The following is a 24,285-nucleotide window of genomic DNA, read 5'->3' on the forward strand; positions in this document are numbered from 1 at the left end:
GAACTGATGCCGTTTTTTAGCTCAGAGTGATTGTCAGAAGTTGTGGTGCTTGATACGATGGAAGCAAGTATCAAAGTGAGTCAGTTCCCCCTAATCTCTGATACCCTTGTTCATGTACTATTTTCTAACGTCTTTCCTTGTGATGTTAAATTTTTAAGCTTACCAGATTTCTTAGAGATAGTGTTGTGATGCTGTCTCCTGAGTTTCCAATCCCCTCTCTTTAAAGACTGTTTCATATCTTACTATGTTTTTCTCATCCTGTTTTTTAAGATTTCGGGAAGGTTTGAAATCTATAAATTAACTGCAGGGAAACCAGTAGTCAGGTTCATTGTGGTCAAATTTTGTAAAGTTTCAACAGCTGTTTAGCTACAGCTCTTTTTAGCTGTTGCTAAAAAGAGAACTATAAATATATTATTATGTAGGTAGGGAGAACTTACTAAACTAATCAGGTGTCAGTAGCTCTCCCTCTTTACCAAGATGAACCATAGTAAAAGCAAAACTAATTACAGTTTTGAAGTAAGTTAATGACCCTGGTCATTGGTAGGGCTGAAAAACAGGATAGGCAAGAATAGCTGTTACGTGTATGGACAACCGATTAGTTTTGATGTTGACTGTGTTGCATTCATTGCCTTATTAGTTTATAAAACTAGTAGTGGCTCACTGAATGTAGATAGAGTTGGGTATTGCTGTTGAACATTTAGTTATTCCTAAAATACATTGCCCAGTGTGCGAGAGTGAAAGTAGTTCCTTAAGATACTGAAAACTTCCATTCTCTCTGTTGTTTTTCTTGGACAAACAAACAAAAACCAGCAGAGATGGTAACCTGAATGTTAGGGAGAAAAACTGGAGAGACATGTGTTATTTTCCCCAATTTTTGCTCTAGCTACATTTCAACACGTGGTATCTTAGTCTTTGAAAATAGTACAGAGTAAGAAGGGTCAGGCAGCTTTAAAACGATCAGCTTTGTAGCTGGTGCTCTTGCAGACTTGGAGATAGTCACAGAGTATTTCATCAGCCTTTCTTCTTTAATTCTTTGCATAACACTTTTGATGTGTAGTTATTTTCAGGTGCACTGTTACATTTCATGTCCTAAACCTCTGGCATTAATTTTCTTTTCCAGAATGAATTAAAAACACTCACCTGTCGCAGCTAAAACCCAGAATTGGTAGCAGTGTTTTTATGCTGTTTTTCTTTATACAAGGCTAGCAAATTAACTGCTGCTTGAAAAAGGACCACTGTAAATTTACCTGTTTGTCTGATTACGAGGACACAAAAGATTGACTGTTGTTTTAATGTAAGCAGTGTGGCTTCTTGATGTGCAGCATCCTCCACTGCACTTTGGTGTGTGCCCAGAAAACCAGTTCTGTAGTGATATATTCTTGTACACACCAAATACTTTGTGAAACTAGACTAACTGAAGATACAGTTGAACCCCCCAAATTTTTTTCATTAGTGATGTTTTCCGAATAATAGAAATAGGCAGAGTCAGAATTGAAGTGCACAGTGTAATGAATGAATTAGAGGGAAATACATCTTTGAAACAAAACCAAACACCTTAATGTGCTCAATCTAATATATGTCAGGCAGGAAATTTGGTATAGTCATTGGATTTTCAGTGGTTGTATGGAAAAGTTTTAAGACATAAAGAGCATTGCAGAAAAGGAATGTTACTTTTGAATTATAAAAAACACAAGAGAGTACAGTGATCAGGTATTGCCTTAAACTGGATATGTTGGTTTTTTTCCCCTGTTAATAAAAGCAAGACTTAGCCACTATAATCCTTAAAAAATTACAATGCGCAATTGAATGAGCAGTGTGTCATTGAGACCTGTTGATAACAAATTGAATTTGGAGGGGTTTAATGAAGAGACTATGTCTCAAACGAATTCCCTGGTACCATCTCATTTAAATTTGTATCAAGGAATATAAAGTCAGAATGCATATGTATAAAATAGCATTTTGAAAAAATGTTAGGGGTGATCCTAGCACGTAAAGATTAATGTTTTGTTTTTTTCTAGTTCCAAGTAAACCAACTGAGATAATAAAGACACCCATTTGAAATGTTTGAATAGAATAATTTGTCAAAAGTAGCACACTATCGGTAAAGGAAAGTAAAAACATAGTATAGCAGAATCATCTGGACAAGGCAACAAATAAAGAAAAGATGGTTGGTTATAATTTGGTACATACCAGAAAACCAGAACGAGATGTGAGCTGGGAGGCAGGATTAAGGTTGGATATTTCTGGTGTCTGAGTGCTGAATACTTAGCTTTAATTTCAGTCTAATCAGCCTTCTGTTATCTTTGGGATTATTTCACTCGTAGACTAACTAAGCTATGGAAGTGGAGGCGCGGGAGCCAGTTGAACCTGCAAGTGGTACAGCCATGTAGCACTACACTATGTAAATCTGATAGCTTGTTTTGCTACTGTCTCAGGAATCTTTGCTTGTAGTTAACAATATCATTGACCTTTTCTCACTTACATCTTCCCTGTGTGTTTTGTGGTTTAATTGTTATGATTTGTGTTACTGCTTCTGTCTTCTCAGTGTTGTCCCACCTTGCTCCGACTCAGTGATAAAGTATTGACAATCATTTTAGTATATTTTCTTAAAAAAAAGACACACGAGATGTAGGGTCTGGGGTTACTCAATGCCTTCTATCAGTCTGTCCTGAAATAAGAGAATATTTTCCAAAGTTAGTTTTTAGGATGTTGGGGATTGATAGAAGTATAATTTCTGTTTTTTATGTACTAACATCAATTTATGAGAAAGTGTAGACCCTTACAGATAACATTATTATGTTCTTTGGTGGGACTACTTCGCTGAAGTTTGGTTTTTTGGGTTTTGTTTTTTTCTTTTTTTATAGTACTGTCTAGATCAGATGTCATTATCAATGGACCTACTTACTAAGTTTTGATGTTTTAATTTTCAAAACACCAGCTTTTTTGCTGCTGTTGTATCTTGACATACAGCATAAAAACATTAATGGAAGGGGGATTTCTGGCATTGCATACAAATACATCCAGCCTAAATGGAGCTAGAAGGAAATGCTCAAAAATTGGTACAACTGTTTCAGATTGTTGATTTTCTGTCCTTCAGAAATTCAAGAGGCCTTTTAAGTTGTCTGCAGTTTTGTCAGCTTTGCTTGACATGGGCTAAATTATGCAGATGTACTTTTTGTTTTTAAGGGATTAACCTTATGTGTAATGTCTGTGCACTGAACGTTCATCATGTGTGTTAGTGGTTGCCAAGAAGTATGAGTGTATGTAAGTGTGTTGTAGTCCCAAGGCTTTGCATGTATAATTATATTATTTGAATTATATATTATAGGGTGCAAATGTATTTGCTTTATATCCTTTGGAGTCTCAGTCTTCTCATGCAAACAGCTGGAGACTGTAAAGATTTGTGTGCACTTTAAATGTCTTTTCATTTTTGATGGCAGTATTTCATTGAATTTACATTGTATGCTTTTAAAGGCTTTTTGTACAAAGAATGTATTTGCTTTGTAAATAACTGCCTGTGTCTTGATACTGAGTGTTTCAGACAGCTTCATAGTTAAGTTGCACCTTGATCTTGTAATAATGAGCTTTGGATACATGAAAGCTGTCTCTTGCTGCAAAAACAAGTCGTGTACTGCGTGTACTGGATTTGTATTTCAGGATGAGGTAGTGATGTCGGAGATCACTTTAGATCTCTTTATGTTTTTTAAACATTTTTTTTTTCTGTAGCCTTCTTCCAGGTGGATTGCTTCCATTAACTGCGTTAGGGTAGACCATTAAGCATATCTGTGTTTAGTCACTTTTAAGCTATTGCACTGCAATACTATGAGTTCTTGTGATTTGTTTGCGATTCCTGATCTTCTATCCTTGAATGTCCCTAAAATAGTCTAGTGGGATATAACTGATCATGTATCAAGAACTTGTTGACACTTGAGACTAGTCTGGTCCCAGCAGTAAGGAAAAAGATCAGTTCAGATACAAAGTATGCCAGCCTTCAAACAAAGCTGGATTTTTCACTGATTAAGTGCAAGTCTCAGCGTTTTCCTGTCTTTGGGGCTTAGTGAGTTGCTGATTCAGATATGTCCCAAATGCTTTAGTATGTGTTGAATCATTAAATATTGAACGTGAATATCGTGAGATGGAATCTGAGTCACAGCAGTGAATTTTAATGTCCCCTTATTTTCCTTGTTTTGTTCTTTAAGGATTTGCAGGCTTTCCTCAGGAAAATTGAATGCATCATTAATGCTGCTGCTCTCTACTTAGCAGATATCATAAGGAAGATGAGGACCCTTCCCTTCCCTTCCCTTCCCTTCCCTTCCCTTCCCTTCCCTTCCCTTCCCTTCCCTTCCCTTCCCTTCCCTTCCCTTCCCTTCCCTTCCCTTCCCTTCCCTTCCCTTCCCTTCCCTTCCCTTCCCTTCCCTTCCCTTCCCTTCCCTTCCCTTCCCTTCCCTTCCCTTCCCTTCCCTTCCCTTCCCTTCCCTTCCCTTCCCTTCCCTTCCCTTCCCTTCCCTTCCCTTCCCTTCCCTTCCCTTCCCTTCCCTTCCCTTCCCTTCCCTTCCCTTCCCTTCCCTTCCCTTCCCTTCCCTTCCCTTCCCTTCCCTTCCCTTCCCTTCCCTTCCCTTCCCTCCCCTCCCCTCCCCTCCCCTCCCCTCCCCTCCCCTCCCCTCCCCTCCCCTCCCCTCCCCTCCCCTCCCCTCCCCTCCCCTCCCCTCCCCTCCCCTCCCCTCCCCTCCCCTCCCCTCCCCTCCCCTCCCCTCCCCTCCCCTCCCCTCCCCTCCCCTCCCCTCCCCTCCCCTCCCCTTCCCTTCCCTTCCCTTCCCTTCCCTTCCCATGCATTCTGAACAATTAGTGATATTTGTTCAACCTTTATTGAACTACTGAAACTTCACCAATATAGAAAACTATTATACAAAACCAAAACCACCTCTTTATGCAGGTTACATGGCTTTGTTGTTTTTATTATTGTAGTGTGTTCCCGTTATTTACCTTTCCTAGGAAAAGAGGAAAAATGTGGTTCCTTTTTAATTTGTTGGTTTCTATTTTAGAAACACTGTTATGTCCTGAAAACTCTCTTAAGTAAAAAAGAAGTCCCTTGAGTTAAACAATAGGGTCATAGGGTCTTTTGGTCACCTAGGATGAATACATACAGTTTAATGCAACAAGCAGTGTAACTTTTAAAAGTAAGCTTTTTTCCATTTGTTTTTAAATGCCCAATGATAATTCAACTTACGTCACAGTGTTACTTAGTAGTCATCTACTACCAAGACTCAGATTCCTACTTTAGCTCAACTTTTGATGTCATCTCTCTTTAAACTCTAATCCTGGGCAATTTCCGAGTGTTTACACTTGGTAATCTCTCGGGGTTATGTACCTGTATCTATTATGGTGTGTATATCTGTATCTATTTCACATCTTCCCCCAAACCCGGCAGTGTATAATTTCTATACTACCCAGGATTAAACGGTATGTTTGATTAGGTAGGTGTGCAGAATAGTAAATGCTTTTAACTCAGTTCCACCCTGTCCAAAGTCTCAGTTTCACTGAGACGTCCTTGTGGTAAAGGCAGGCTCTGCTTTTTTGCTGGAAGACATGTCTCTTTAGATGGGCTGGTAAGCTTCTATATAATCACTTCTTAAGCTGTTTAAAAATGTGTATTGAATTAGCTTAAACAACATTAAATAGTAGGCTTTTATTTACCCCAGAACCTTTGTCCAAAATGGGCTAGGGGATGTTCAGGATTAGTCCTGCTGACTGATTTGAGAAGCAGTAGCCTCTGACAGACACTTAAAGGTAATGGAAGGACTGGCAGCAGTATTGGGCACACACATCTTCAGCTGTAAGAGAACATGCCTGCTAGGAATGTGCTTCTCCTAAGAGCAGATTCCAGTGACTTTCTCTTTCCTTCTGCTAGTGATTTTCCATGCTCCAGTATTCATTTTGTCTGAGTGCTTGGAGAGGATAGATCATGGTTCTGCTGCTAGCAGTCTTAACTTTTGCAGTGGGGTAGAGTCATGCCCCTTTTCCAGCTTCTTAGACATTGTCTGTTCTTGCTGAAAAGTAGTGCTCCTAATTAACCTTGGGTGTTACACAGATAAGTAGTACTTGAGAAAATAAAGCAGAGTGCCTGATGTGATGTGTATTTCCCAAAGTATCATAAGGATTGTCTGGGTTACTATGTTAATATAATTTTTATGAGAAAATACTCAATGTACATTACTGTTCCACATACTATTTCAGATGAAGACTTCAAAATCAGAGAAAAGCATTTCCAAAGACGTGTTGAAACCTACAGTAATGCTGTTTACTACAACTTGCAACACTCTGCATGATTTTTCTTTTTGCCTTCAGTTAATGGAAGCCTCCTTTGATGAGAAGAAAACAGGACTCAAGTGTATTTTTCTTGATCTGATGACTATTCAGTTTTGTGTTGGTATCTGCTTTAGAATTTCAAGTTGTTCACTTGGGAGATGTATTTTAGTGCTGCTGGAGAAACAGAAGATGCTTTTGCATTTGGTTAACAATACATCCAGTTAATCACGCTTAAGCTATTTTGGATAGTTTTGTGTTGAGAAGAGTAAGGCGGTGCATGTTATCTTTTTGCCTTTGGTTGTCTTTTACATAGGTATAGCTTCTCTTTGTTTTATCATGCAAATTTTTGTCCTCTGTAGAAATGAGAAATATTTGTGACACAAAAATTTCGAGTGCCTTTTATCTCAGTGAGTAGTTTGTGTATGATCATTGGGCTACTTTAAATGATTAAATGAATATCAAAATGGCTGAAAACTGGCATTTTTAAAACACGCTCATTTTATCTTCTGCTCAGCTGCAATCTAAGGCAAGAACAATACAGAAGACTTTACTATGGGCAGCATAAGTGGGGACAGGACAGCTGCCAGAATATGGTGTACTTGTGAATGAAATCCACTCAATATAGCACACTCACTCAAAAGCTAGTGCTTAGAACACACACACAAAATGCCTTCTTTAAGACAGCTAGTTGTACTTTATGCCACATTTTTGCCACTGAGAACACCTTAAAAAATTGATATTAATACAATTGAATTTTATGGATTAAGCATCTTTCAAGCATAAAACATCGTAAATATCAAACAGAATTTAAACACATTGATTTAAAGCTCAAATGCTTGTAGCCTTACCAGTGATGGAGCCCAATGGAAGCTTATATTCAGGAGTGGATACTTTTAGTACCTGAAATATGTTTGAAAGTTAATTACAGACATTGCTACTAATGCAAACAAATCTTATCTGTGCTGTTACCTATAGTTACTTACTCTTGCAGATTCTGTAGAAGCAAACCTAAACAGAAGTCTTTTCAAAATGCTTATTAATTACCCTAAAATGTATAACATCACTGAACTGTTGTGGGTTTTTTTTTTTTTTTACTTCAGCAGATCTCTTTTTGTGTTTCTTTTGAGATAAAATTTTGTATCAATATACTCACCAGGAGATACTACAGGCTTGCTGGACTGTAATTCAGGGCATAGTGTCCTATCCTCTGTAGTTTCTGTCTTAGTGTTAATGTGTGAAAGTTTTGTGTTTCTTAATACATAAAGCTTATTCTGAAGTGTATCTTAGGATTTGAGTGCAAGCTTGATCAACACAAAGTTGTTTGATGCTGGGTGTTTAGTAGCAAAGCTCTTGTGTATTGAAATGGCAAGTAAGTCTCTTCATATAATAATACTATACAAAGAAATTTAATTTCTGTATGGTTATATATAGTTATATAGTATTATTATGTGTAGTTATATACATATATATTATGTATAGTTATATATATTATAATATTATTATGTATAGTATTTTCTGTATAGTGTTCAGACCTTCAGGCTTGATGATGTATCATTAAGAGCAGAGAAGAATTTGGGTTATCTGTTTTGAACTTAAACCATAATGAAGTAGTTGTTCATAGTAACTTGAATGGTAGTCTTTTAAACATTGACAGAACCAAGAGCTACCATTTTTTTTTTGGCATTTATACAGTAGAACAAAACAATAAGGAAATATAATGCAGGGCCTTGATCAAAGGACTGGACATCACACCAATGGATTTGGTTTCTGGAAGTACTGCTGATTCACTCTCTCCTTTGATAAATTGCTTCAGTTTCCTGTGTCACAGTTTCACTGTCTATAAAATGGGGCCACTGTCATTCTATGTAGCTAACAAATGTTTTTCAAGATTTTAATTAATCTTCAAGAATTTTAGCATACCTCAATGAAAGTTAATTCAGTGCATATTGTGTATAGTGCTGTTTACTGTACGGTATATGGAGAATTCTGGTTGCTGGAAAAACAGTGTGTTGAGATGTGCATCGGAAGTTATACTGGATCGCTATGCAGAGTTTGACGTAGTCAATCCAGCAAAATAACCTCTATACAATGAACTGGACTTGTCATCTTTTCATGGAGTGGCTTCAGAAATATGTAAGCTCTACCCTGGAAAATCAAGAGTAGTTTTTAAATGCGCTTAGAGTGCAAGATAACATGTGCTCTGCATTGGGAACAGATGCTGGCTCCATTTCAGTTTTAAACTAGGGCATTCCAAATGTCACAGCAAGCTAGCGCTGAGGGACTTGGCCTTGGAAAGAGCCAGCTCGGCATAAATGAGTGTTCATTTGACAAACAGGATCTATTACTAGTTTTCTGAATAAGCGTTGTCTTTTAATGTCTCATACCATGGTGGTGCTGCTTTGGATCAAAGTTTAGTTATATTTCTGCAGAGCACAAATGTACTTTAAAGCTAGACCTTCATCATGAAATGATCTGTACTTTTTCAATGGGAAATTCTGGAGTACAGTTTTAAATATGTGGAGGTTTTACATGCTTGAAGCATTAAACTTGACTGCTGTCATCAGTTCTGAAGTAGCACTGAGTAAGTCGCTTACAAAAGAAAGGTATGTGTACCTCTGCCAAAATAGCCATGTAGAAAGCACCTGACCAGCAATTCCTAAATGGAGGATTGTGACCTAAACGGTGTCATAACTGCCGTGAGCGGGGAATACAAGGGATGTTGTGACATTTTGGTATTGCTCCCTGAAGTGAGATTAGAGCTGTGTATACATGCCCGAACACTGAAGTTAGGTAATCCTCCAGAAGTGAGTGGCAAGGCATCATTTGGTTTGACGTTGCGCGCAGTGGAACGTTTTGATGGAATAAGTTACAAGGAAGCAGCTGCAGTTTCACTTTTGCCTGCTTTTCCATATTTAAATTCATGTTATGAATGACTCAAGGTGGTGCTTTTTCCATGCATAGAATGTGGCCTTGGAAATGGTCCTCTAGTCTCTAGCTTAATATAAACTAAAAAAATTTTTGATCAGTGTACTGAGGGTGGCACTGTACCGTGAGGCTTCAGTTAGTGCATTACGTCTAGTAAAAATGGGTGGGTGGAGCATTAGCTTGATAGTTTTCCAAATTTCAGCTATGTAAACACTTCACAGGGAGGTCATCATTGCCATTTGAAATTTAACAGTGCTTTTTTGTTTTGTTTTATTTTATTCTTGTTCGTAGTTTCACCTTAGCCGTTTCAAAGCAAACCTCGTGTATGTTCCACTGTCCAGTGAGATGACCTTGGTGATGACAGCTTAATCACTTGATCCCTGTCTTAAACAGGCCTTATTTGAATATAAGAAATGATATATTGAAGCATTCTCACAGAAATAAATTACTCCATTTCTGGCGGCACACAGTTAAGGGGAAAAAAACCCCCAGTTTCTGGCTTTTACAGAGCCTGTACACATATTGGGGGGTGGAGGGAACCCAAAACTTGACAGAGGTCTTGATGCTGATTTTATAAGAAAAAAGTACTCTATGGGGTTTTGTCAAAAGCCTGAGTCTCCTCCATCGTCTTAGCTGAAGGGAGAGCCAGGAGGGCTGCCTTTGTTGGAAGGTGGAGGGAACAGGTAGCCATTGGATTAGATGAATGAGAATTAAGGATTGTGAAGATTCTTGTCACCTGGGAGAGCAGAGTCCTTGATGTGGAGAATCTGACTGTTAGAAAGTCTAGCAGTGTAAGAGTCAAGATGCACCTGAAGAGTAAAAAAAGCAATGTAGCCTACTGATAAATGAGATAAACAGTATTGTATTTCTAATTTTTTAATGTGATAAAAATGGGAAAGTGACTTAAATATCGGAAAGCACTAGTCCTTACTTACTGCTGAGCTTTTTTTATCAAACCAATGAACTTGTGGAAGTCATTGCTGAAGTAAAAGGAACACAGATTCACTGACTTTACACAGCTCTTAACAACAGCACATGCAGAGACAGTGTTTTTTTCAGAGCAGTTCATTTGAGTAGTTCTGGTTCTTATTTTATGAAAAAAAAATTATTTAGGATCTGGTGGTTCTAGTTTTGAATGATAAGATAAACTAGAAGCAATCCATTCAGTTGTCTTACTGTGTTTATCAAATGGGTACTTTATCAAATAGGAATGTTTTTGGAGGCAAAACATTTTAACTGTTTTCTCCCTTGCCCCCTTTTTACTTTAGGGAATAAGGAAACTGCTTAAGTGTTGTAGTTTTGCTTGTATTTAATTCCTTCCTCAAATCAGTGTTTAGATAAATAGTGATCACATGATAAATAACTAATCACATATATAACAAATCACATATGCTAGCATGTGAAATCCTAACATTTTTTTCTAATGTTTTAAATAGGAGAATGTAAGTATATGAGACACCCATATGTCTGTATCTCAAGTTAAATGTTTACTGAAGCCTGTATAGCTACTGTGATCTTAAGGCCAAAAAATCCTAATCTAACAAGTCAGTTCATATCTAATTTTGTCAATAGACTTCTTTAAGGAAATAAAAATTGCAGCTGAAGATGTGATTAGAACACATTTACTGTTTCTTGCTTGCTGAGTTAAGTGATTTGGATTAAAACCAGACCATTTGGGAAGGAGGAAAATCTGTTGCTCTGCTCGTTTTTAAAAATGAGTTAAAGTAATCTCCTTCAGTGTTTTTGTACAGAGGATTCTCAGCAAGCGCCTGCGTGTTCGTCTGCAGACATCACCTCACTTCCAGATGTGTTATGTGCATACAGTGCAATGCCCAAGAGTCATCCACTGCTGTCAAACTTTTCAGTTCTGCAAATGTGATGGGACACTAGATTTTTGTGTTGGCCTGCTGAATATACCTTTCTTAGTGAAGTTATCCTGTCAGGGGTCAAGTATTATTGTGCTGTATTTTTGCATTACAGTAGCACCCTAGAAGCAAATTGTTGTTTGTATTATGCAAAGTGATGTATAAGCATACAGCAGGTGATATTTCCCACCTCAGTATTCACATTTACTTACAAGCAAGCGTTGTAGAAATCAAATAAACCTGAAAATAGGAATCTTCATCGAAAATACATGTATCATTCAGTGATTTGAAAAAATAATAGGATTTAACTGAAAAGTACAGTAAACCAACCATTAAGGACCTAAGTTCAAAGTCTGTTCCTCTAGGAGAAAAAATGGCTAATGAGCAGTGGTAAAGAGAGAATAGTGAACTAGGTAGATGTATTCCCAATTCAAGAATACATACATTCTTGCTAGTAGTGCATGGTGCATAAGATTGTTATTTTAATCTCTCTCTAATGATGGCTATTCCTGGTTAATGGAAATTGTAGCACTTCTGAGATGTCACAATTTCAATGTCTTTAAAATGGGGCATAAGAGAGTATGGTTTTTATGTTTTTAATGCTAGCTTAGGTGCGCTTTAAAAGCAAACACATTATAACCGTTTCAGCCAGTCAGTACCTCATCTTAAAAAAAATATTTTGCCAAATTATGATCTTCATCTAATATGCTACTTGAGCTATGTTATGAGTGATTTTGAATTTTGGAGGTGACGTCTAGTTCCAGCAAAAAGCTAGGTACCGAAACATACCTTTCCATGGAGGGAAAGCTGTATGAACAGTGAATGAGTTGCGGGTGTACCTGCGGGAGTTGGTACTGCTTGAAGGGTTTCCTGGTCTTTGAGAGAGCGTGGCAGGGATGCTCAGTGCCTGCTTTTCAGTCAGATGGTTGTGCTGTGGCAGTCTGTGAGGGACCGGGTATGGATATCAGGTGTTCTTTTTCAGTGCTGGAGAGTATACGGGACAAATAAAAGGCATTAAGAGGAAACAAGTGGAGGGAGGAGAAATTACTTTTCCAAATTTGTGCTACAGTGCCAGAGGCGACACTGGGATCTGAAATGGTTCTGCTTTGAGCTGAACCAAAACGAGTTCAGAAATGTAGGATTTTCAGATGTGGAGAGGGCTCTGTTGCAGTTGTTCTTTCTCTGACTCTGTAGTTCCCTCAGAGGAAGGCAGGAAGGTTAATTTTGAGTGAATACGATAGGTTTCATATTTGAAAACAGCGCAGCATAACATAGGCGTACAGTCTAATGCTCTGACGGAGTTTTGTTCTGAGAGCTGTACAAACACAGGACAAAAAAGGTGGTAGTCCTTGAGGGTTAGGTGCTTTTAGGATTTAAGTAAAAAAATCAGGTTTATCAGCATTCGTCTTTTCTGAAAGTGCTTTCTGGGGATTACTAGGTTCATTATAACCTGTTTTCATAAAATGGGGGCACTCTAAATTAAATGAAAGTTGGAGCTATTTGTTTAAACATCTAGTTCAGGAAGAAACCACATTGTTTTCAATACACTTTATTTTTCCCTTTTCATGTGTATAGTACCATAGTGTTTTTAGTGCAGTGGTTAAGTCAGCTTGTATATAGGGAATAAGGACATAAAGTTCCTGAGCCCTTGCCTTACTCAATATGCATGTATAGATTCCTTCGTTCTCCTTCATCTATTCCTTTCACATCACCTTTGTCCTTTGTAAAAGTTTCCTTTGTGTTCTGTCCCTTAAGTATATATCAAATGGAATGGTACTGGACTTTTATGTTACTTTTCAAAATGCAACATTAATAACGAAATTGAGGTTGTATTTTCTCTAGTTTAAGAGGAGGTGTAGAGTTGTAGATAATGCCTGGAAGATCAATTTCTAGTTCTTTGCTGAAATTACGAGGCCATGTTTTACTTTCTACCTGAGACCTAAACGCATTCTTCTTTATATTGCTATACAAAAGGTCATACTTCTTGAATGATGTTATACTTGCTGTCTTTCAGCTAAGTTAACCAAATAACCATAGGGTTATTTTCTGCTTTATAGCTATTAGTTTTAGAGGAAACATCAACCTGTGAAATGTTCATTTTGCCATTTCTGCACTCTTATTAAAGGTGGTGGAAGAGCTAGCAAATGTGATACTTGTCTTAGCATTGTAAAATGAGAACCATATGAATTGTTTCAAGATTTACATTTATAGTCTGATTCTTTATTGTTTAGGTTTTTACCTGTTAGTACCCATTAGCAGGGTCTTAATTACTTCTTCAGTGTTATTGTTTTAAAAGAGTATGTAATTAGTATTTTTCTCCACAGGGAGAAGAGAATTTATCCAAAGATTAAAACTTGAAGCAACCTTGAATGTGCATGATGGATGTGTAAGTTACTTGTTGCTTTTTTTGTTTGTTAAAAGAAGTTAAATTGTGATTTTGTTGCCACGGTAATAGTTCCTTACTTAAAAATGCAAATACCCTGTATTAAAGCTGAGCTGGAGAACTCCATTTGTTGAGACCTACATCTGAATTCTCTAGGTATTTGTTTCTTCTTAAACATCTGATGCTTCACCTTTGAAGCAAAACAAAGCACCATTCCTGTACCTTAATACTGTGTCCCACTGCTGAATGAATTAATCTCCAATGCCAGGAAAACGCATGCTTTTCTTTTCAGTTAGAACTCATCTTAAACCTTTAAATAGAATCTTTAGTAGTTTTGTGCTATGTTGATATATTCTGTTGACTTAAAGCTCTATTAGTGTTTTGAGTGATTTATTCTCCTAGTCTAAAAAGCAAATCATCAAGTGCTACATGCTTATTTAAAGAGACAATAAAAACAAAAATAAGCCTCCCCGAAAGGCAATAACATAACTTAAAATATTGCTTATTTAAATAATTTTTGAAAGCGGTCCAAAAATTGTAAGTCATTCTTTTAAATAAAAGATTTTACTTAAACTAGGTACAGGGTAAAGAGATTGCCATATTACCTTTGACGAATAGAGCAGAAATTCATGACTGTTAAAGCATTTTCTTTGTTGTACAAGATATCTGAAAAGTGAAAGGATACTAGATGTGCTGTAGAAAGTGAAAATGTAAGTGTGAATTTTATACTTTAACATGTTTATTTCAAATGCTGTTCAAATGTAAAGATTTTTTTTATCTTAGGTTGCTTACACTTCTAGCTTTAAATTAAGGAGTGTTATAATTGTTAACTAACACAGTAGTTTTAAAGAAAAAGTGTTAATAAAATCTAGCTTTTGGCTTGAGATCAGAAGTATGATTTTGACTTGAGTATATTTTTGAGAGAGTAGAAAGGCTGGGGAAGGCAAGGATTAGAATTGCTGTATATAAAAAGTTAACTACACTTGCTGTACTGACTACCATTGTAAGTTTAATGTTCTGGTACAGATGGTGTTGACTTAAAAAAACAAATGCATTAATTTCCCAGGTTTTTTTCAAGAAATGTTATAAGAATGGCAACGTAAGGTCTCTTCCAACCCAAACCATTCTATGATTCTATGTGTAGAAAGTTACTTATCAGCTTTTGTATTCAAGATTGTAACAGTGATTTTTACTTCAGAATTTCTTTTTTAGTACTTTTTCATCTCCTCAAATATACTTAAGATGAAATTTTCTGAGTGTCTTTTCCTGAAGTTGGTTGGGGTTTTTTAATTATTTTTTTTTTCTTTGTTTTCTTATAAAAACAGTCATTTTTGCCTATAAAACAGGGGACAGGAAAATAGTATTTCTTCACTACTTGTTAAAAACAGAGTGACTGATCTCTATTTTAGTTAATGACCTCTGTGTCATGTAACAGAAATTGCAGATTTGGTGTTGGCTGTTTGGTGTTGCTTGGATCTACCTGGTGGATATGAATTTAAAAATTCATTTGTAATTGACTGTGTTAGCTTTTAAAGTATGCTTTAACATGTGGCCTAACTTAATTCTTTTACTGTGTGGAAAATGTTTTAATTGTGAACTTACAGCATTATATGCAGGTCTTTAAAATACGGCTACAATTTGGAAAATGTCTCTAGAAATTAATTTGCTCAGAACTATCCACCTTTAAAGAATGGGGTATTAGGATTTCTTACGTCATTTACTCTGTGGTTTTTTTTGTGGGGAGTAATCTTTTATGGCTAACAACCATTCCGTATAATTTCTTAATACTTACTTTAAAAAAATCTGTAAAAAAAACCCCACACTGATTAAAATGCTTATCAATGGTAAATTTTCATATTAGTCTTTTTTTGTGTTTTCCCCACAATTGCTGGATCAGCATGCATTTCAAATGTGAGGAATGAATGCCATAGTTGCCTTATTAAGGGTGTTTCTGGATTTTCTTTTTTTGGGGGTGGTTGGGGTTTTTTGGAGGGTTGGAGGGCAGGGATTGGTTGGGGTTTTTTGGTTGCTTTTTGGTGCTTTTGGTGTGTTTTTGTTAAGAACATTTGCGTTCTGTGGAATAAGTTGTGACTTTTATTTTCTATATAAAGCATGCTGTGTAATTGGACACAGTGGAGAACATACTTAAGGCAAGATTTTTTTTTTTTTCTGATTGAGGATAAAAATAAAGTCCAACTTCCTACCTACCATTTGATCTGTGTTACGCAAAAGAGAGATCCTGTGGAAAATACAACTGTATGTATAATCATACTCGGGTTCAATATCTTTGAAGAAGGGAAGAGTTCTATGAATTACTTCAAGTACACATGCTCTTGTAGCAGTAATATTACCATAGCACCTTTTTCTTTGAGGTATGAATATTTTCATCTCAGTGTTTAGGTACTATTGTTTTTGAAATAGTGTGATCTTCCACTTCATTTGAAGACGCAGTTTCTAGCAGTAGTATGTGAAGTAATTGAATTAATTTACCAAATCATTGATGTCTGCTTGTAATCTTATCCTTCCAGGGTGTGATTTGCCTCTTTCAACAAGATTCCCATTGTCCAATTCAGTGAGGTCATGTGTATGCCAGAAGTTGCCATTTTCTGTGTTAACTGTAAAGGGAGCTTAAGATGATGAGGAAGTGTATAGACTTAGGTGAGATGCTTTCTGTATGAAGTGGCTAAATCCAAAGGAGAAATGTTGAAAGAGAATCAATTTGGACCAGCAGCAATGAAGTGTGAGGAAAGTAGAGGAGAAAGCAACTCTAAACCATATTGAATTGGAGTAAAAAGATTACTTATTTTCTTCCAGATCTGGTCTTGTGAAAGCAGAGGAAAGTAGAACTGCAGAATGCATGGGTAGATGGAGCCTTTGACGTGAGCAAATACTACATTTTAAAATAAAGCAGAGGATTACCTTGGAGGAATAATTTCTCATTTCTATGTATAGTCATTCGGTTCAGTAACAAACAAGCATCCTGTGTGGCATACATGTCCTTTAGGATGGCACTTGTGAGCAAGACATTTTTAGATACAGTCTTCAAGCGATGCTTAAATTAGTGTAGGAAATGTGTTTGCATATTGTTAAGAACGTGCAGTTTTTACCTTTTCTTCTATAGATGAAAAGTTGTGCCTTTTTCACCCCCTTCCTTGCTTGGGAGATCTTTCTGATGTTCTGGATATCTACATTTTTATTTCCTTTCTTCTCTGTCTTGTATTCTGTTAATCTATCCTGTTCAAAAAAGAGTTAATTCTACTGTTTCATTCTGTAGAAGTGAGGATTTTGCTTTTTCAGTTTTTAAAGGATTGGCTGTACTGCCTCCTGCATTGTCTTTGAGGAAAACACAGAGATAGTAAATTTATTTTTGACTATTTGACTAATGCATCAAAAGTGCCTACTGCTTCCTTTCAAGGCTAGTTGAGTGGCAAATAAAATTAGATACAGTTGATAATGTGGAATACTTAATAGAAAAAAGCTAATTACACACCCTTTGACTTCTCTCATCTCGTTAGTAATTGTCTGTCATTTCACAGAATCACTAAGGTTGGAAAAGACCTGTAAGATCATCAAGTCCAACCATCAATCAACTAACACCACCATGCCCATTAAACCATGTCCCACAATGCCTCGTCCACACGTTCCTTGAACACCTCCAGTGAGGGTGACTCCACCACTTCCGTGGGCAGCTTATTCCAGTGTTTCACCACTCTCTCAGTGAAGAAATTTTTCCTAATATCCAATCTGAACCTCCCCTGGCGCAACTTGTGGCCATTTCCTCTTGTCCTGTCACTCGTCACTTGGGAGAAGAGACCAACACCCACCTCTCTGCAACCTCCTTTCAGGTAATTGTAGAGAGCGATGAGGTCTCCCCTCAGCCTCCTCTTCTGCAGACTAAACAACCCCAGTTCCCTCAGCCGCTCCTCATCAGACTTGTGCTCCAGACCCCTCACCAGCTTCGTCGCCCTTCTCTGGACACGCTCCAGCACCTCAATGTCCTTCTTGTAGTGAGGGGCCCAAAACTGAACACAGGATTCGAGGTGCGGCCTCACCAGCACCGAGTACAGAGGCACGATCCCCTCCCTGCTCCTGCTGCCCACACCATTTCTGATACAGGCCAGGATGCCGTTGGCCTTCTTGGCCACCTGGGCACACTGCTGGCTCATATTCAGCCGGCTGTCAATCAACACCCCCAGGTCCTTTTCTGTGGGGCAGCTTTCCAGCCACTCGTCCCCAGGCCTGTAGCGTTGCCTGGGGTTGTTGTGACCCAAGTGCAGGACCCGGCACTTGGCCTTGTTGAACCTCATACAAATGGCCTGGGCCGATCCATCCAGCCTGTCCAGATCCCTCTGGACAGGATGAATTTGTGTTCATTATCTCATTATATCCTTTCGTTACATCCTTTCTTTTGGCTCTAACACCTTTTTCCAAGAATTTCAAACCCTTAGTGTAGTAACTGTTACATTATGCTTTTAGTTGGGTGTTGAGTGGCTGTGAAGGTAGTAGATACGTAGCTTTTCTACATGGTTTTGAAATACAAACAAATTTTCCAGCTAGTCCTCATTTTACACTGTATTTTAATAGTGGGTTTGCTACCATGGAATGAGACATAAAATCTGCTCTTAAGGAGCACCTGTTTTTAGTGACCGATATGCGTATTTATTGGGGTTGTTCACTGTTGGTCAATAGGCTGTACTGAACACTGAGAAGCGTAGTGTATTGACTAATCACTTACTGGAAAGTCGGTGTTCTCTGGAAAAAAAATAAGCTTTTTCCACTGAAAGACTTTATTTTTTGACTTACTTTTTGACAGTAATGTTGAGAAGGTGATCTGGTACAGAATAAAAAGCCTGTTTAGTTAGAGACCTCTAGTACACATTGGATTATGTCATCTCACTTCAGGATTTTTTCTGAACCTACTTTGGCCTTGGTAGGGTGTATTGAAATTTCTCAACCCTGAGGCAATCAGTGCAATGAAATCGGAATTTAGAAGATGAATGATTGATGTCTTGTGTAGGCTTGTGATGCTGCAGTCTAGATAATCATGTCTCCCCTTTGCATCTTCGGTGCTTTCTCTGCTTTCCTGTCCTTTAGATTTTGTTTTTGGACACACACACCCCGTACCTCCCTCAATTTGTTTAATTTTTGTGCTACCTCTTCTTTCTCACATCATGTTTTTTAATTTTTTGGCAGCTTCCTTGTTTTTGTTTCTATTCTTGTATCCTTGTATTACCATTTTGGTTTCTTTAGGCGATGATAGTATTTTTCTGCCTGAAAGGAAATGTAGATGAATGTTCTTGGGTTTTGTGTTTGCCCTAGCTGTAGTACTGTGCTATGTTTGATAAAGTTTTTAAAGTACAGTTCTTGTCAGGACAGGTTACTTCAATGATAGATGGACCTGGGGGCTAGTTGAATGCATGGTTCTTGGTGATTGACAGCCAGGGTTATAAAATCATAAGAGTAGCCATGCCAGGTCATACCAATGCTCAGTCGAGCCTGATAACTTGGCCCTGAGAGTGGCCAGTACTGATTTTTCAGGAAAGTTGAGACAGGGCAAGCAGACAATACTTAAAGGGTATTCTAGCTAACACATCACACTTTAATGGGCAGATGGAGGTGAAAGTTGTATCTTTGTTTCTGATAATTTTTCATTTTTCTTTGAAAAATATGTATATTCTTCCACTTCTGCTATTTAGGACATTCCATGACAATGAATTCCAGTGCTAATAAAATACCATGTGTGTCATGTGATGGTTTCATTGAAGGCCTTCCATTTCCTGTACTGTAAAGTTCCATGGAAAATTATTTATTTCTTTTTCCATGTCATTTATGATTTCATAAGCTTCTGTCATAGCCCCTCCGCAGAGTAGTACAAATTAATTGCTTCTTCCAGTAAAAAGTGTTAGATACCTATGATCACACTAGTCATTCTTTTCCATAATTTCTGTTTTCAAATGGGTGGTAATAAAATGGAGAATATGGGAGTGGGATATGAACCAAAACTGTGTAGTGTGGAAGACGCAGATTTGCCACTCATGGATGTATATACTGACAGAATGACGTTTCCTTTTCTGTGCATGATTCCTAACATTATTTACTGCTGCTGAGCATTGAGCTGACGCTGCCATAGGCATGTCTGTTGTAACACAAAAATATCTTTTTTTTATTTGAGTGGCAAAAGTTCATTTAAAGCTCCTCAATGAATATGTCAAGTTGTTGCCCATATGATCCATCCAAAACAGCTAATTTTAATTTTGCAACTTTGCCTAATTAAAGACCCCAACTAAGCTTGTGATTAAAATCGTAACTAAAATGGGTATATTTATTTTAAACAAAAAGATTTTTTTCTTTTGGGCTCAGATTGAGACATTTGAATATAAAAAAGCGTAAGAAAAAGACTTAGTATGAAGTGGTTTTTTACTAATTATATAGTCAACTCTGATACATGACACTAAGGCAGTTATTCTGCAACAGAATATAGCCAACAGAAGACGTTGATGTCTGCAGTTTGACACTTAAAGCTATTTTAGAGGCTACTTGAAATAATAATGGTGATGCACGCAGTCTTTGGTGCTTGTGCATGAGCTACTGCTTGAAGACAGGTTACTCTAAGGATTCTTTCTGAGCTTCCTGGATTTTGAGTGCTTTTACAGCTTTATTTCATTGATACATTATTAAACACAGCCTTGTGAAAAGGAGAACTGATAAGGAAACATATATCGTAAAGCTCTCCCGATAAGATTCTGTACCTCACTGTAGGATTCTTCTTTCCCAGCATACTCACACTTCTCAAAGGGATCTGGGATGGATTCTGCCGTGCTTTTCACATGATCCCTGAGGTGTGGTCACTGAAAAGTATACAGAGCAATGGATGGTCAGAATTTGGATAATGTGAAGATACAATAACGAGAGCATGGTGGTGCCCTCCAGTTCAAATTCGGAGAACTCTGTGCAGTAGATTTGGTACATTAAAGCACGTGAAGTGTAAAATTGTGGCTACTGAGGCCTTTGTGGGAAGGCTTAATTTACCTGATGGACTCTTCAGGAGCAGAGGGAGTAATTGAGATGCCATAGGTGAAGCAGGTGATTCCCTTATCAATTTGTTTTAAAAACACAATTTTTCTTGTGCGCTAGCTGCTTAGAAATTACATCATTTTAATTGAATTTGTTAACTCCTATTTTTGTAGTGTTGGGTGAGTTTTGATGTTTCGATATTCTGAAAATTGAATTAATGTAAGTCTAACCTAATTTTTGTTAATTCATGCAGGTGAATACAATTTGCTGGAATGATACAGGAGAATATATTTTATCTGGTTCGGATGACACCAATCTGGTAATTAGTAATCCCTACAGCAGAAAGGTAGGTTTGTTTCTGGATACTCAGTAATTTTCAAATAAGATTTAAGTTATTATTTTTCAAGTTATTAGGATATTTTTCAAGATAATGTTTTTCAGATATTAATTATTATCTGACAAAGATAGTATCAGGCACTTCATAGTGTTTATAAATGGGAATAAAACTTCACAGTGTTTCAAAAGTTAGTATTCTAATCCCTTGCAACATAGGTATTATCCCATTTTACGGTAGGTGGTCTGGCACAAAAGGAACATGGTCTCACAACAGATTAGTGTCAGAATTAGCAATAGGATTCAGTAATTCTTGTGAAATCTTATAGTCAGATAAGCTGTTTTCTGTTTCATTTTAGTTTTAAAAAATGGTATTAGCTTTTGCTAATGTAATACACTGAGTTGTCTTTCTGTGTAATGTGTCAATCTTGATTAAAATACTTTATTACCGTTTGAAATTACATTGCCTTGTGTGTGCTTGTATGTGGATAGAGGAGAATTTGTACTGAAATAGGGGACGCAGGTTTGTGAAGGGGAAAGTGCTGTAAAGGCCTCTGCTTTTTCCACTTTTGCACTCAGGTTACAATGCAGTTGAATGGCTCCCAGTAATGTCAGCTAGCATCCACCATGTAGTAGCAGTGTTCCACACTTTGCTCTTTAAGGAGCTGCTGATAGTTTGATAGAACAGGTGCTCTGAACTGTGTCCTTCAGTGCTGGAGATCCTATGCAGGAACGTTCAAGGGAAGTCCTGTCTCCCACGCTTTCACAGAGGTTGAGAACTAAACCCTGAAGAAGTGCTGAAAAATTAAATGTGGTGGGGGAACCAAAATGTGTGGTTGGTATGGTGGAAGAGAGTTTGAATACAAGGTTATGGAGGCAGCAATATTTTGCCTTCCTGAAGAGCTGTGGTGGGAAAATAATAGTGATATGGAGTGTTGCCTGTGCCTATAGGTAAGGCCCTTTTCCTCACTTCCCCAAATGAGCCATAGCTTCCAAACTTCATCGCTTCCTTTCAACTATTGGTGTCAGTCTGACAAAGTTCAGATCCCTGTCGTTAGACCAGGGTTTCTCTTGGACTGGGAGTTCAGCTGAAGAAGACGATGTATCTAAGACAGCTATGAAGTGGATGAAGAATATATTCCGAAGTGAACGTTGTTGGAGAGACTTGCAAAGTAAAAATTTTTCATGCAAATAAAGGGTGTTCAACATTATTTATTGTGCAGAGTTTCTTTTAATATATCACTATAGAATAGTTGCTATATCATCATCTTATTATATGAAAATATTGTAATATTTTAATAGATGCAGCAATTTAAACTTTACACTTTCATGGGATGAGTTTGGTATTTTTCCCCGTTGTGTAATACTGCTGCACTTAAGCCAAATGAGAAATATAGGAGATGTTCTGTTTTCTTATTTTTAATTCAGCTATTTTTTTACGTAACAGCAGAGCAGGCAGATTTTTTTAAAATTTTTTTCCCCCAATGCATACAAATGGAATTATAAAACAGCAGGTGCTAGAAAGAAGACTTAATAATCAGTGTTGTTCCTGAAATGTACTAGAGATGCGATTTTTAATGACTGTTACAATTGTGTTAGCTTATTTTCTCTGGCTCAAGTAACAGAATCAATACAGGAAAAGGGAGCAAATTGGTATTGGTACTAGAACCCTACTGTAATTCTGTCATCTTGGCAGATATCCTTATCACCATATTTTCTGTTATGAGCTAGCTAGAGTAGCAAAAATAGACTTCAGCCGTCAATACAGTCTTCTGTGTTAGTAAAATATCTAATTTAATAAGGAAGCATTTAATCTTGTTTAACTCTTATTTACATGAGTTTTATATAAGTCACTTCAGTTTGTGTTATGTATGGCCACATGCAAATGTTAATTGTTACTATGTAATGTGTCACAGAAGGAGAAATTTTTCTAAATAAGTTTCTCAAGTTTGAATAGCTTATATGTTTATAGTGTTTGTGCATCTGAGGAGAAATGTGTTACTGTGATTTCTAAATGTAGTTGCAAGTCTAAATCAAAAGGATGAGCACTTTATTATACTTTGGGATGGCCGAGAAGAATTCTTCTTGTGGATCTTTTCTTCCTCATTTTATTTGTTTTAGGCATCACATTACTGGGGGTGGGGAGGGGGGAAAGTTTGGCTGCAGCAAAAGCTCTACCTGCTATAAGTATGGTACAAAAAGATGGGAATTCATGTATTTACATCAGGTTGAGTACTCAGTTTTCAAAGCCTTTAAATGGAGCCTGAGACTTCTCTCAGCTAATACCAGTGTGAAGACAGATTCTTATGAGTAGTTACACTCAGGATTTTTGAATCTTTAGCCTGGTTTGCCTTCTGGGAGAGAAAGGGTTCAGCTCACATGAGAAAGTGCTGGGGAAGCTTTGGAGGGTGCTGAGTGGGGCTGAAGGTTTACAGCTTTTCTAGAATCAGGATTGCTGCTTTTCACTTTAGTATAGGGTTCCCTTAGGTTTGCCTTTCTTTACTTCTAGAGGGGGTTTGACCTCTTCAAAGGAAATGCTATTGAAAAGGCTGGATTGTAAATGATTCTGTGCTGAGTATCTTGAATGGGAACCTTAAATTAACTACATCCTGAAAAGTTTAGTAATCCGCTGATATTTGACTTGCCTTTTTTTCAACAGGCTTCTTTTTTAAAGTAAGCCAGAGTGGAAATAAACACACTTTTTTTAAACTGGTTTTAGTTTTTAATGTGACTTTAAAAATGCTCATTTGTTCATTATGGTGACTTTTTATTGTAAAGAGTTTCCAGTTGGATACCTTAAACATTTCAGGTTTAAAGAAGACAACAGAGTAGCTGCCAGAAATTCTACTTTTTTGGAGGAAAGTACTTATTGTTAGGGATGGAGCTTGTATGCAAGCTTCTGGGATTGCTATGTGAATTAGTAATCCCATCCCAAAGACTTAATCTGTGCTTTTAAGAGATGGCAATTTGAATTCTTGAATTTGTTGCCTCTTCGATTGATTTTCTGTATAACGTATTACTTAAGCAATTGCCAAAATTGTGAGGGTGCCTGAATAAGTTAGCTATTGACTACATGAAAAGCAAGGGCATTAGGTTGGGCTTTGTGAGAAAAAGGGGGGGGAAGTAAGAAGCACATGTAGTTTGGTGAGAGAAGGACTCTGTACAGCAGAGCAAAGAGAAAAAAGTCTACTTAGATTCAGTAATAGGGAGGAAGTGGTGGGTAACTGGCAAGGGGAATCTACGGTGGTAGAGAAGCCCCTAGTTGTTTTTATATTAAATATATATATATAAAATTTATTTATTAGGAAGCTAAAAAAGCGTTTCTTGTCAGGACAAAAATATTTCTTTCACAGTAGCAAAAACGTGATATCAGAGGTGGGATTGACAGATGACATCTTTAACTGTCATCTGAACTAGGGTACCTTATGGACTTCTTGTTCTGAGTTGCTCCTTTGATAC

The 24,285-nt window shown here is 37.3% G+C and overlaps 1 protein-coding gene across 4 annotated transcripts in view; it reads left to right on the top strand.

The window, feature by feature from the left end:
- DCAF6 (DDB1 and CUL4 associated factor 6) overlaps nt 1-24,285 on the top strand; it is a 93,710-nt gene that overhangs the window by 4,070 nt on the left and 65,355 nt on the right. For all 4 annotated transcript variants that reach the window (XM_059826947.1, XM_059826953.1, XM_059826960.1 and 1 more), the window contains exons 2-3: nt 13,421-13,482; nt 20,747-20,839. In XM_059826947.1, coding sequence (XP_059682930.1) covers nt 13,421-13,482; nt 20,747-20,839 — 155 coding nt within the window. The remainder of the gene's footprint in view (nt 1-13,420; nt 13,483-20,746; nt 20,840-24,285) is intronic.

This window comes from Gavia stellata, chromosome 1 (genome assembly GCF_030936135.1).
Source record: "Gavia stellata isolate bGavSte3 chromosome 1, bGavSte3.hap2, whole genome shotgun sequence".
NCBI lineage: Eukaryota > Metazoa > Chordata > Aves > Gaviiformes > Gaviidae > Gavia > Gavia stellata.